This window comes from Drosophila teissieri, chromosome 2R (assembly GCF_016746235.2).
Source record: "Drosophila teissieri strain GT53w chromosome 2R, Prin_Dtei_1.1, whole genome shotgun sequence".
In the NCBI taxonomy this organism is placed as follows: Eukaryota; Metazoa; Arthropoda; class Insecta; order Diptera; family Drosophilidae; genus Drosophila; species Drosophila teissieri.
Window position 1 is genome coordinate 10843120 of NC_053030.1, and position 14546 is coordinate 10857665.

The 14546-nt window shown below is 44.9% G+C and overlaps 1 protein-coding gene across 1 annotated transcript in view; it reads left to right on the plus strand.

Moving 5' to 3' along the window:
- The window catches only part of LOC122613560 (transcription factor collier), a 35150-nt gene that overhangs the window by 14454 nt on the left and 6150 nt on the right, over positions 1–14546 (plus strand). Inside the window, 2 exon segments of the mRNA XM_043787781.1 lie at positions 5582–5655; positions 7246–7314. Coding sequence (XP_043643716.1) covers positions 5582–5655; positions 7246–7314 — 143 coding nt within the window.

The following is a 14546-nucleotide window of genomic DNA, read 5'->3' on the forward strand; positions in this document are numbered from 1 at the left end:
GTCAAACGAGCAGCTCTCTTCCAACCAGCACTTTTCCAACTTTTCCGCGTGGACAAAAGGGGTGTGACCGGGGCTAACGAGAGAAGTGAGAAAAGCGAGGAAATTGAGAGAATCGCACGGGGATCGAACATTGTTAATGCGCTTTGTTGTGGGTGCGTGCAGGTCCTGGGGCATTTCTCCAGTCCTTGTAGTCCTTGTAGTCCTGGTGCACCATATGTCCGCTTTTGCGGGCCTAATGCCTCGCTGGGCCTTTTCTTTCCTCTCCTTTTTCGGCCTTTTCAAGGGCAATTAATTTCTCGAGTGACAAATTTTTATAGACATTGCTCCGTCCGCTCCGTCCGCTCCTTTCGGCGTCTCTTCCCCATTAACCCCTCGCTTCTCCAGCGCTTCTCGATTTCCCTCCGCTTTTGTGGGCGTTTCTTGCCCATTTAGCCCGTTCGCATCGCATCAGAAACGAGCGCGCAATAAATTTGTCCACAAATTATCGACAGCATGCGACATCGCCCCCTTTGCTTTCTTTATGGTGACAAATCCATTTGTGAGACTGCAATTTAATCGCAAAATTATTTGAGCCGCCACCAATTGAATTTGCTAAAAATATCACACACAAAAATGTCCGTAAATGCAAAGGTCTCTGTGAAGTTTTGCTGGGTTTTGTAGGCATTGCTGATAAGAAAATGATTTCAGGCGATTGTTTATGGCAATTGTTTTAGGCAATTAAAGCTTATCGAAAAAGTGAATAGCGCCCTTAAGAGTTACTTAATAATAGAAATGAGTAATTACACGCTATTTAATGGGTCTTCAAGGAAAAATACAAATTTCCGGGCCGAATGCGACAGATTCCCAGATGGTTACTCATTGTAGATTATCAGACTGTATGTACTTTCCGATACTTGAATTTATTTCACAACATTCGCAAATTCAAGATAAGATTTGGCAAGAGAAACATATTAAAAAAACGATGGTATATTATTTAAGATATAAGGTATTTTTCGATTACATCCTGGTTAGTTCCTTCCTCTGACATCCTTGAATTGCCCATTTCCGCTTGACTTGTGGCGCGTTTTTGATGTACCCACCCCTAACCTGGGAAAATCGCACTGCGCTACGAGTTTGTGCCCATTGGAAAAGTGTCGCAAGCTGGGAAAAGAACAATCATTTGATCGGATTAGGTGGGTTCGGCTGCCTCTTTGCAGACCCTTTGTTTTCGACTGGATGTTTTTGAATTTTACATTTCGTTTCGTTTGTCGCGTGTCGCTTTTCCTTATCGGATTGCGTAACAGGTAAGGCGGGGATAAGCGAGTGTTATCTCCAGCAAGTGGGTTTGTAACTCGAGACTGGGAACTGGTAACTGTGGCGGGCCGAATGCGATTAAGGCGGAATCGTCTCAATCGCAAATGGCAGGAGGCAGGATGAAGGCAGGACAATTGTCAACTGGCAGCCATCCATCCACGTGGCAAGACCCAAATAAAAAACGGGAAAAACAAAAAAGCAGCAGAGACGCATAGACGCACAACCCTTGCAACCCCTTTTTTGGGCTGGGCGAGTGCAGCAGCAAATCATGGTCATAATCATAATTACATTCGATCAGATAACGGCCAAAAACAGTTCGAACGGGAGGCGTCGCAATTGCAATTTGAGCTAACGATGGTAGCTCGGAAAATCGCCTCATTTCGGCGATCATATTTCATTTTCATCAGCGGATAGGATAGGAGGATAGAGTGGTGCTATAAGGGTCCGGCATAAAACAATGGCCAAATCCTTTTGCCCGGTTTTTGTGTTTTGCCAAAATTGCGCTTATCGCGATTAAACCGCACGCACGAATGCACGCACAAAAGCGCATCGAAATCCTAAACCAAAAAGAGATGGATATATGTCTGTATGTGGCGTTCGAGGGGCAGAGAGAAGGAGAGGGCAGATAACGGGCGATTAATGCACTGCAATAACTGAGACATAAAGTGGTTGAAAGGGTCCCAAAAATCCAGGCGAACTAGTGACAAGGATCCGCCAACCGGTTACCCGATTTACCCAACCGCTAACGGTTAACAAAAAATCGGAACAGCAGCATCATTAAATACCCTATAGCCATTGCATTCGCACACACACACACACTTGCTGTTGTCTGCGCGTGTTAATTAAGCGATAAAATTAATTTGTATGTCAACACTTAAAAAGCCGAGAGAGAGAATCATTTTCGATTATTAACAAATTGAACGAGCACAGCGCGCTTAATGGCAAATGGTTATTGTTGTTGTTATTGTTGTTGTCGCTGGCGCCGCCGGCCACTCAATAAATTCAACAGATTGCGCGAAATCTCCACATTTGCATGTGCGCCCTCCGTCCGTCCCGCTCGCACCCGCCCAGCCTGGCGGCCCTCCCCACGCTAGCTCTCCCTCTCGCACGCAATGCGATTAAAAATGCTTTTATTTCACGGCAAGTGCATTTCTGCGGTCGAGAGAGACGGACACAGGGCATAAAGAGCGCGCGAGAGAGAGAGAGGGAGCAAGAGGCGGAAAAATGATATCGTCCTCATTATGCGAACTGTGTAATGCATGCGGACTCCCCTTTGAAATTCTTCTGGCTCCCTTGGGGGAGCTTCGGTTTTATAAAGGTGTGCAAAATGCACCGCGTTATGTGGGTGAAAGCCATCTTACTTTTAATAAAGGGCAACGTAAGTTGCATGCTTTCGATATAGTAATTTTTGCACTTTAAAAGCATAGAGTATTTTAATTTTCCCAATAAATATTAACCTTTATTTCTCTTTATCATAACTAGCAAACAATTAATGATTCATAACTTTATAACTGACAAAACAAACAATGGGAAACAAACCTTTATAATTCGGGAAGTGCATATTTCAATATGCTCGTTTATGTAATTTTTCAAGAAGCTGCCAGCTTACATTGTTATCCCGTGTCCCTAAAAATATGCAAATATGCAGAAAAAGGGCCCGGCAAAAAAGGCTTTTCACCCTTTTCCCTCGACAAAGTGCACGAACTGAGTTGTGAACTGAGGATGCACGAGTCCTTGCAGCGGTAACCTTTATTTCGGTGTCCTTTCTTCTGGGTGGGCAATTTATGCGTTGCCCCGATAAATGTAGCTTTAATAAATTAAGAGCTACCCTCCATGGGTTTTTTATTCGCTTATTTTATGTATTCTTTTTTTTATTGTGTGCCCTTTCACGAACATTTTTTGCAGTCGCCCCTTTGTCCGCGATAATTTATCTTGTTTGGCGAGATTTTTATTTGGCACGTTAAATATGCAGTATGTGCAACATGCAACATGCAGCATGCAGCATTCAAGTGCGTGAATAATGCAGCGAGCGTCGATTCATTTTATTCCAAAAGCGATAATAACAATTTGCAAAAATGCTGCAAAAAATCGACTCTTCGCTCGCAGTTTGATGGGAAATCGTTTAAAATTTAAAAGCTTCCTCGGCTCATCCTGTTTGCATCCCCCTTCTGCCACCTACCCCCTTCCCATGACCCCCGTGTGGAGTCCTTTTTCTGCCTGTCCTGTCATCACTTCATCACTCGCTTTTTTGCGCATTTTTTCTTGCTGTTTTGTTGTCCTGCCGCTGACTCCTGTTCTTTGTCCTGTTGATAAATCGTAGTTTAAACGCTTTTACTCCAGTTTTAGTGGCTTTCGTTTAGTTTGCCGTTTTTTTCATTAGATGAGCCATTTAGCCTCGGATTTCCGCAAAAACACGGAGTACGAGGTACAAACTAATTGTTTGTTTCTGCATCCCACTGCAAGGATGATGGATGATGGATGATGATTCCTGCTTGTATCCTCTTTAGGCAAGTTGCTTTTTTTCTGGGCCGGAGAACTTAGCTTTGGTTATTTTTATGGACCAATTGGATTTGTTTCCCATTCATGGAGATGTTTAATTCTTATCGGTTGTTTTCTTGGCACCACCTACTTAACTAAAACCAACTAAACTCGAAGGACATTCTCCTTCTCCCTTTCGAACTCCAAAATAAACAGGTGACACTTACAAGTTGTCGCATAATAAAGCCCAGCAAAACTTTATGTCCTGCGCGGGATAACATTGAAAGTCCATTACCCCGGACTGGGATAAAAAGGATATCCCGGGCTAGTCCGGCCTATAATTAGCTGCACTCCGTCCGGAAAAGTTCGAGCCGTAATGCTGAATATGCCGCAGATATTGGACATTGAGCTGGGCCATCGAGGGCTGTCTGATCCTTTACAGGACTCAGCATGGACCGGGGGAATTATTAACCTGACAAACGGGATAATAAGGGATGATCATAATTTTACATGTGCCCAGGCTAATGCCAAAAACACCGGGGGGCGACCCTATATATACATATATATTCATATACAGGGTGGGATTCTGGAGGACTACTGCTGGTTGCATTAAAATTAATTTCTGATTATCTATCTGGTTGGGCACAGCTTCTGGGCATGGGCTCATCATTCCGGGATACAGTTTCGCTGCCGAATGTGGAAGCAAATGCATACATATGCCAGTGACGTCAGAGGAACCACTCGTCCTTGACGGCAAGTGGCAGGATTGCTCCTGCCGCACTCTGTTCGCTTTTTTGTTTTTACTTTTTGGTGGATGAACACACGGCTCAGGTTTTTGGCTTCCTCACTCGGTTATTGTTATTACTTTTGCGTGTATCTGCGTCAGTTGATGAATGATCCTCTCACCCTCCGCAGGACATCCTCGTCCTTGTCCTTGTCCTTCACCCCTCGCATATGCCGTGTTTTTGCCAACTAATTCGCTGGATGAGTGTTGGATTACGGTCAGCGGGCGGGGGGCCAGGGGGGTGGCAGGACACCCGCTTTAATCATTTTTAAATTAGAGAACTATGCGCCTTTTTGTCTGCCAACCCACCTCATACCTCATACCCTTGTTTATCTATTTGTTGTTGGAACTTCAAGAGAGGCTTGTGGAAATTGCAGCAGATTGCCGAACGCTGCACTTGCGGTTGCTGTTCCTTCCACATGGCACGATTCCTGGCCCAAACACACCACCCCCTCGAAAGGACGCCCACTGCCACCGCAGCAACGAGGAAACAACAAACAAATAGACAGTCAGTTCGAGTGCCGTTTTCACTGGGCAAACACAAATACTAGAACGAATACCCCTCGCATATTATGTCCATGCAGAGGTAAAAATTGTGGACATTGTCAATATTTGCATTGTGTCCCATATGTCGATTTGCTGGCCCAAAGTTTTCGGGGCTCTGTAATTAGCATTTATGAGTGTTTGTCTTGGCCCAAAACGATTGTGGATAGGGGTCAAATTTGTCGAGCGGTCGGGTGTCGATGGCAGAGGGTTAACAACGGGGTCACGTGGGTTTTATTCGTGTGCTGGTGGCAGGTAGCAAATTCCATGATTATAATCAGGTTTGAAACAATTAGCCATACTATTGTTGTTTTGCCTTTAATCGAGAGAAGAAAGAGAATCTATTACCTATTACAAATTGTACTGAAAGTTATGTCTATAAAAATACTTTCATCCAAATACCAGCCTCTATATCATAACATAATATTATAATATCATAATATAGCTAAAACTATAACCTTAATTTTTCTTTTCACATTGCAGGCCATCATCTACGAGGGCCAGGACAAGAATCCCGAGATGTGTCGAGTGCTCCTAACGCACGAGGTGATGTGCAGGTGAGTGCTTATCTAGTAGTGATTTAATATCCTTTGGCATTCCACCTACAATCCACACCTAGTTCTTACTGATTTGCGAAACGCAATCTCAAGTCTCGCGGGCATTCGGAAAGCGACTCCCTGGAGCTTCTTAAACTTGCCTTCTTTTTTATCCAAAAGGGATGCTTGCCACAGCCACTCAAATTATAGAGAGACCTGAGCTCTCATTTGTTTTGCCTGTATTTTTTCCGTGATTTTCCCCGGGTTTTCCTACGATTTTCTTACGCTTTTCCCCGAGCTTCTTCCAGGAGGGACTGCTTTAATTTTGTTGATTTTTAAGCTCCGTCCGGTGGAGCGGCTGAGTGTCCTTCGTTTTATTTTCACGCTCAAACGCACGCGAGCTGAAACGTATAAATGGCTGACTACCGCGCCGCCTCATCGCCACCCACAACCACCCACAAAACACCCCCCAACTCCACCCACCGCCCTATGGGCTGCTGTTCACCCTTCTAGCAGCTTTCTGACAGTTGAAGGTTGCGTAGAAAATAAAAACGGCAGAGCGAAGAAACAAAAAACTCGCTGAGCGAAAGCCAAACAACAAAAAAAAATTTCACACAGCCTTAGCCGGCGAAACCCCAGCCACCCCCTTTACCACCCCCCTTTATCACCCCCCTCTGAGCCTCCACCACTGGCCGCTTGTTGTTGTTGTTGCCGGGCCGGCCATCTTTTATTATTTCGGATTGGCACCCAGTTTTTATGTTTGCGTAGCATTATCAAAAACAAGGGGACAACGCACACACACTTGCACACTCACACCCACACACATACACGGGGGTTGCAGACTCCCCCATTAGACCGAGAGAGGGGAGGAGAGCGCGGGAGAGAGAGCGATAGAGATAGCGATAGAGCTAGTGGCAGGACAACGAGGACGTCTTCTTTATCGTTTTGGCTTTGCGCCCATTTCAGTCATCCATGTTTATGTTATATATGCCCAGCGAAGACCCAAAACCCGAAACCCAAAAGCCAAAAGCCGGGTCCAAGCCAAAAATACCACCCCCAGATGACCCACAACCACCCGTTTCGCCCACTCAATCCACCACCCCCCAGCCCCCTTTTATACTTCGATGTGTGTTTTTTTTTTGTTTCTAGCCCAGGGGCTGTGCAGTCGAAAATTACGAAGCCATTGAACTCGATATAGATATATGTATGAGTGCGTATACAGATGCAGATAAGGGATAAGTGCAGAGCAATGACAAATGCCTGACCCCCAAAAGTTGTCACATTGCAAGCAAGTCTTAAAAGTTCACTAGAACTGGGTTATGCTGAAGGTTATAGTATATCAGATCGTTTTTCTATAGATAACCCATTAAGCCCATTAATGCGAAGAGCGTTATAGGAAAGTCCCAGTTTAATTGATCTATCTGTTTGGAAAAGAAAGATTTGGTAGTTTACTTTTAATGGAAAGATGTGGTAATCAGAACGTTTACTTCTAGTAGAATTATAGTTATATTATAGTATATTATATATTAGTATGATTTCATTATTATATTATTATATCAACTCACTTAAACTATAGTTAAAATTGATCCAAAACTGTTGTTTTCCTTTCAGCCGCTGCTGTGATAAGAAGAGCTGTGGTAACCGCAACGAGACGCCATCGGACCCCGTCATTATTGATCGGTAAGTAGTCATAGTTCATTCTCCTCTGCCACAGCCACATCCACTGGCGTATTCCTGCCCTGTCCTGTCCAGGACCTCGTCCTGTTGCTCCGCCACACAAAAGATGACATTTTAAGCTGCTTTTCATCATCGTCGCTGGCTTTTTATTTTGTCAGCCTGTTCTGCGCTGTTCTGCGGCCTGTGTATGCGTATCGTTGATTTATTGGCATTATTATCAACTGCAATATAAAACACGATGCGGCAGACATGCAAAGAGCTCGAAAAGAGCGGTGGAGGGGGGTGGTGGGGGACTTACCCCATTATTCGATGAAGGGAGCTGAAATGAAACAGAAGCTGCAACCGGGTGGCAGCGAGTCCTGCGAGAGAGACAAACAAAAATTCATCAAAATGGCAGAGGCAAATTCTATTTTCATAAATTGTAAATTGAGACGCGCAGTTCGCGGCAATCCGACACTTGAAAGATACTTTCCAGCCGGGGCATCCCCCCAACTCCCCCACCAATGCGACCCGTCGACCGTCGCGTGTCAGGCGAATTATGCTAATTGTGTGCACATCCTTGCGGCCGCCACGCCCCCTTCTCCTCCTGCCGAGCGTGTGCCCGCCCTAATTGGCTTCGGAAATATTGTTTGAGTGTAGGCAATTTAAGGAAACCAAAAATGCTAAACAAATTGGGAGGAAAACAAGCGGTTAGCAAAGGCGGATATTTGTATTACAAAGGATTTCCTTCTTTAACTCTTTGAAAAACAAAATGCTTCTGGTTAGAGTGGCAGTCTATGTAGAGCTATCAGCTAAAGCATCCTCCAACCAACTCCATTAACTCGTGCATTTTAGCCAACGCCAAACCATTCCTGGGCATCTCGTACTGCCATTGGAACTCATTGAGTTGTTAAGCAATTTTGTAGTCCCCAGGCCCCTTTAAATTGAGGCACACCTTATGCAGATGATAATCAGCGCCCTGTGTGATTCCCCGTAATGCCCGATCCACGGACCTCCGGCGAAGGGTGTCCCCAAGTATTTGCCTATGTGGAGTCCATCTCCATCTCCAGCTCCAACTCCAACTCCATTCTGCGATTCCATTCTGCGATTCCAGCTGCAATTGCCATTTGTAGGACTGCCCACAATGGTGGGTTTTCTGCGAACCGAGTTCTCTGCACTCCGCTTAATGATTCTATTATTAAAGTGCGACCGGTTGCTGGCAGTCGGCCGCACTGACAATCAGGCCATAATTGGTGTCATAATTAAATTTAATTGATTGCCTCCTCCGGCTCAACTGAGCTTGCAAATTAGGAAATGGCCGGGCGAAAATCAAGGCTGAAGTGGCAAAAACCAACAAACAAAAAACCCAGCCAGTTCTTGCCACACAGCAAAGAGCTGGCTGAAAAACACGATCTCGGCAAGATCACAGATCGCCCGCTGCACATTTATGATCTTGTTAAAATTGCTCGGCGTTCTGCTGCTCCAGAATGCCATCCGTTGGAATAACAGTTACACTTGGCCAATCTCCAGCTGGAGATACTGCATCCCATCTCTTTTTCTGCCCCACGTGCCCGGGTGCGACACTTTGCGCTTGATATTTACGATTATTAATTCATTTCTCCCCTATTTATTTGCCTTGTTAGCCGGGATGGCGAGCATCCAGCTCACACATGGCCTAATCCTATCTAGAGATGGTAGCGTGAAGAGCAAAGCTTACGATCTATAGTTTTTTAAATGGTATATGTTCCTATATATATAACTGTCCTCTGAAACACAAAGTACTTGTTGGACAATAATTCTATTGAGCTATCGTGACACGCTCACACCTGCGATCCCCGCCAGCTCCCCGTCCACATGTCGCATTTGTCAGGCGGGCTGTAACTTTTGTCGGCATTGCATTCCATTCCTGCGGCTCGGACGCATATCAATCACCAGCTGAAAACACTGCTGACTCCCAGCTAACCAGCTACCAGCTACCATTTACCATTACCAGCCAAGCAGCACCCATCTCCAATCAGCTTAAAAGGCGGCATGGATCAGTCGGTGGCTACCAGAGCCACCAGAGCCAGCCCATCCGACCCGCTCATTGATATGCCAGTAGATCATGCCGCCGGCGGGAAGACAAAGACCCGGGATAATCTATCTGTTCGCAACTAAATTTTGCCTCTGCCCGTGCCAGCGGAGCAGTTGGATGAGGAGGTGGAGGAGGTGGGTCCCCAGCTAAAGCGCTAACTTGCCCGGGGGTCCAGCGCATTTTGCCACTCAAGCCAGCGAATGCCCCTCCACCGACCCCAATCCATCCCATCCGACTCGATCCAGGCGAAACTTTGTCAGCGGCGCGCAACAATTGGAACTGATTGAAAATTCCAAATCGGGGGATCCAGGGGGATACCGACTTGCATTTCCAAGTGGCTGACGAAAGCCAAAAACTGATACGATATGACAACAGCAACAGCACAACAACACCAGTTTGGGCCCAGAGCAACCAGCTAGCAGCCACCAGCTACCAACTTTCAACTACCACCAGGTATCTCTCTCTCTTTTGGCCACATACTGACGTTCGGACGTGTGCCGTGAGAGCTGCACAACACAGTGGCCACTATCCATCGTCCACCGTCCAGTGTCCACTGGTCACTGCTCACTGGTCACCAACCACTAGCAACATTCGCCGGCGATCTGCACATGTTTTATTGATGAATTTCTGTTATTCATGCAACCGATCTGCAGTTGGCCACAAGAGGAGGCTTTGGAGATGCCGAAATTGTGCACACAATAAGCTGGCGCACAGTGGGTCAAGGCATAGGGAGATCCGATCGAAATCAAAACAGACCGCATCTTTTAAGCCTAGCGAATAGCTAACACATATGATTTTGGTTGGTTTCTCTATGAAAAAAGGATGAAAGAATGTGTGCTTACTTGCCGCAATATCCTCAGTAAACCTTTTGCTTTATAAGTGGCAAATCTGTGAACTCGCAGTTAGATATACTTGCACCACAGTGGAATAGATCGGTGCGGGATTTGCAATTACCTGGGGCAGGTGATGAGGGCTTAGTCGCAGTCGCGATGCGGTTGCAATCGTGCTCTCTCTTTCTGGGCTCCTTTTTTATTTATGATTTGCGAGGACACTGTACAGTGGACACTGTACGGGGGGACGGTGGGCAGTGGACACTCGCATTGTCTCCGGATCGACTGCCACGCATTTTGTCTCTGCTCTTTTCCCAGTTTGTTGGCATGCACTTCGTGTGTGTTCCATAATTAAGTGAATTTAAAGCTCACTTCGGCGGTGGTCGTTGTTGTTGTTGTTGTTGATGTCCTTGTTGTTTTTTTTTCTGGAGGTATTTGTGTTGTTGGTTCTGCGACATGTTCCACGTTTTTGTCACACATTTTCACCGATCTTGAGTGGTTTTTATTTGTATTTGGCTCATTTCGCGTATTTCCCTCTACGCTCCATATCCATTTGCTGGCTATCATTTCCTGATCCACATCTGGCGTATGCGTAATGACTTGAATTACACTGACAGCCATGCAATTGGCATCGTTATCGTTGCTGGTCATTAAAATCGTTATCGCGTGACAGGCGAAGAGCGTTCGACTTTTTAATTTGGGTAAATGGTGGGGCAATCAAAAAATTGACTACACCACCACTCAAACACCGAAAGCGTTGTAACAAAAAGAACAGAAAACAGAAACCAGAATACAAAACAACACACTGAGTGTGGGGGAGGGGGGGAAAAGCTCTCAGGCGAACAATCGAAAATTTGCCACTCTTGCATTTATCTACGTCATTGGCGTTTTCTTCGCTTTGTTTCAATTTTCTATATTTGCCAGCGTTTTGTCCACCGCAGCGACAAATAAACTAAGTGCCAACTCCCGGCCAACTACCCTCCAAAAGAGCCGCCCCTTTTCCACTGGCAGCAAATAGAATTGACATTTTGTGGTGTCCAATATGCAAAAACGTGGGGAGAAGAGTTTAACAGACGAGGCAACAAACAGGGTGCTCCCAATTTCTCAGAAACAGCTATAAAATTTTCTATTTATAAACCCTTTTATAAGTATAAATAGGAAAAAAATTATTGGAATAGTGCAATATAATTACCGCCCCACCGGGGGCGCCACAAACATTTTGCAGGACTAAACAAAAATTAAATTTATTGTCAATGATAACACAGTAAATACTTAGATACATGAATAATGTAAACCTAAACGAAATGATGTCCTTAAGGCAGTATCCATAAGATTGCCATTTTCATAACCGCAACTGTGCTGCGTGAGGTGAGCCAATGTTTTGGGCCATTCATTGCATGCCTTAATAATCGCACTCGCGTTAAAAACGATGACAAAACTGCTGCTAGTTGCGGGCCACAGTTTTTAATTTTCTAAATGCATTCCAGCCACCTGGACGGGCTGGTTGTCGTGTCCTGCCACCCAAAAGGAGGTGGTCACTCGGAGGGAAAACGAGAAGTCCTGGCTGCCAGTTGGCTGGCCCGGCTGCTCAAATATTCAAAGCGAGGCAAACACACAAAATGTGAAAAAAGAGACGATTTTGACGGCATTTGCGGTCAGCTATCGACAGTACGCCCATGAAATATTGGGCAGACATCCCGCGCAGACAGCCGTGGTGTGAGGGACCATAGCAGTTAATTATCGATAAAGATATGAGGAGCAACGCATATTTCTGGCTTTTTATTGCAGCCACTTCTCCCCCAAATAAATAGCACAAAAAACATGAAAGACCCACGCGTTTGGGGTATTATTTTCATAGACTCTGACGATTATCTTTGAAGTGGAAACAATTGAGTTTGAGCGCGAATTTGAGGTGTGCGAAGTGCATTTGATTTGCACCTCGTAAATCAATGGATGTGTAGCTGTGGCATGCGAATTGAATTTTTGCATTTCAAAGAACTCTAGGTTCGCCGCATTTGCATATTTGTAGTAGACTGTCTATTGAAATTGAATTATTAATGCAAATTTCGAACGCTTTGCATTTCTCCGCACTTTCAATTGGCACTCGCATTTTTGGCAGGCTGAATTTAGGTTGGCTCCTGGGAAATGTAGATTATTAAATCATAAATAGGTAAATTCAAAAGCCAGCTACGATTGCCATTGAAACAATAGAACATTTCTGCAGTGTTACTTATATATGGATGATTAGACCTATTGCAGATAATTGCGACATTGATCAATGCGGTATTCCTCCACATCTCGACAGCTGTGTTAACCCATTAAAAAGCTAAATCCATTCCCTGAGGTTAACCCAATGAATTAACCAAGCAGCGTCTAATGTGCGCATAATTGAAATGGCCCTCAAAACACCGGAATGTGGATTAAAAATGCACAGATCCGAACTACACTCGTATCCAATGTACACATTGTCTTTGTCTTGGCTCATCATCTTGGGATAAACTCATCTATTAGTTGGTGTGTAGTGGTGTTTGTCTGTGCGATTCTGTTAGCCATTTCCTCGGCCATTTACCCCTGTTGCATAATTAATGGCATTAAAAGCGTTAACTGACAGTCAACACACTCCGGCACACACACATGCCAAAATAGTTGGCATAATTCGGGCATTTCAATGAGGTCGATAATTTGATGGTTCGGTGGAGAGCAAAGGGATAAGGTCATACACGTACACACACATGTCGTCGTCTCAGATACTTTTGTATCTTTTTGTGGCCATTCTATCTGCGTCTGATGCCAGCTACTTTTATCGTTGTCTGATATCTAACCTCGCACTGCGTGCGTCTCTGTGTGTGTGGGTGTGTGTGTGTACAAAAATAATCAGTTTATAGATGAAGAAATCCCAAGAACAACAAGCCACCAGCTCTCCCCAGAAAAAAAGGAAAACAAGACCATTCGGAAGGTATTTCCCCGGTCCCAGCGGCATGACTTTCGGTCCCAAAGCAACCCCAAAAATATATCTACATACATACATATATTTGGACATACATATATCTGTTGTTATATGTATAGAAACTGGGAACTGAGCTCGGGCTTGTTAAAAGCTCACTCAAATCCATAAGATGCACTCAAAGTATCTGGCACTCACTTTCGCTCTGTGTTTTCCGCGGAGAGAAAGCCTCCTCACGCACCAAGTGAAAGTGTTTTCAACAAGTTCTCTTCCGGCAAAAAGGATAAGCGTATCCTTCAGACGGCACGCAGCCCGTAAAGTTCGCCATCCCCCGCACAAAAAAGTCTATTATAATACAAAGCAGCCCAAAAGATATAGAAGAAAAAGCCATGAACTTCAGAACGAACTTGGGGTTGGGGAGGGATGGTGGAATGGTGCGATGGTGGGGTGGTGGCAAGGAATCGCAGTCGAAATCCTTGGGCTGCTTGGTCCTGCCAAGCGTGGAGCGTTAAGCCGAGAAGGAGCATAAATAAATAAAGCCCAAGCAACAATAGAAGCCCAAAATGGTGACTTCATCCTTGTCGACGGCCATGTTTTCGTGACGCTCTCGCTTTTTGTATTGTGTACGTTTTCGGTGGAGAAAATGCCAAAAGGCATAGAAATGGCGCGAAAGTAAGTTTTCGCATTATTTTCAGGCCTCCTCCCACGCCAGTCGGCTGTCATTGCCCCATAGTCATTGGGTTTATGCGACAATAAAGTTGAACATTTTTGAATATTATCGTTAGTGCAAAATTAGAGACAAGTTGCCCCCAGGCAGCCCCACCATTCACCACCTCACCTGAGATCCTTTCTGGTTTGGCGTGCGCCAAAAACGCTCTCGGCTCCTCAGGACCACTGTTCACGCCATGACCAGATAATATCAGCGGGAAAACTGGGTGTTTGGGTGGCTTGGTTTGGTTTGGCTTGGTTTGGTTTGGTTTGGGGGATATGGAAGGGGGAGCCTCCTGGCAAAGCGATTTATGTCCTTTTGAAATTCATCATTAAATTTGTGTGCTGTTTGGCGATGCAAAGATAATGCCACAATTTGTTGTTCGCACTCTTGTTGCTTCGCAAATTTACAGTTAATCGCCGGGGCTCCTTGCAAACCATAAACAGCACTAAACTTGCGCTTTTCGATAAGGATGCTGGGAATTTATTTCAATTTTCTGTGCCTCAGATGGCCTGGATAAAGGTGAAAGGCTTAGGCTTAGAGTTAGACTTCAGTAAGAGAAGCAAAATAAAGCTATTGATAGATTGAACAAGCTCTGCAACTATTTCTTTCTTCTAAAAACTGGTAATTCCAAAAGAATCACTTCTAACTTACTTACAATATTATACTATCAGCTTGAAAGTTAATATATATATGGTA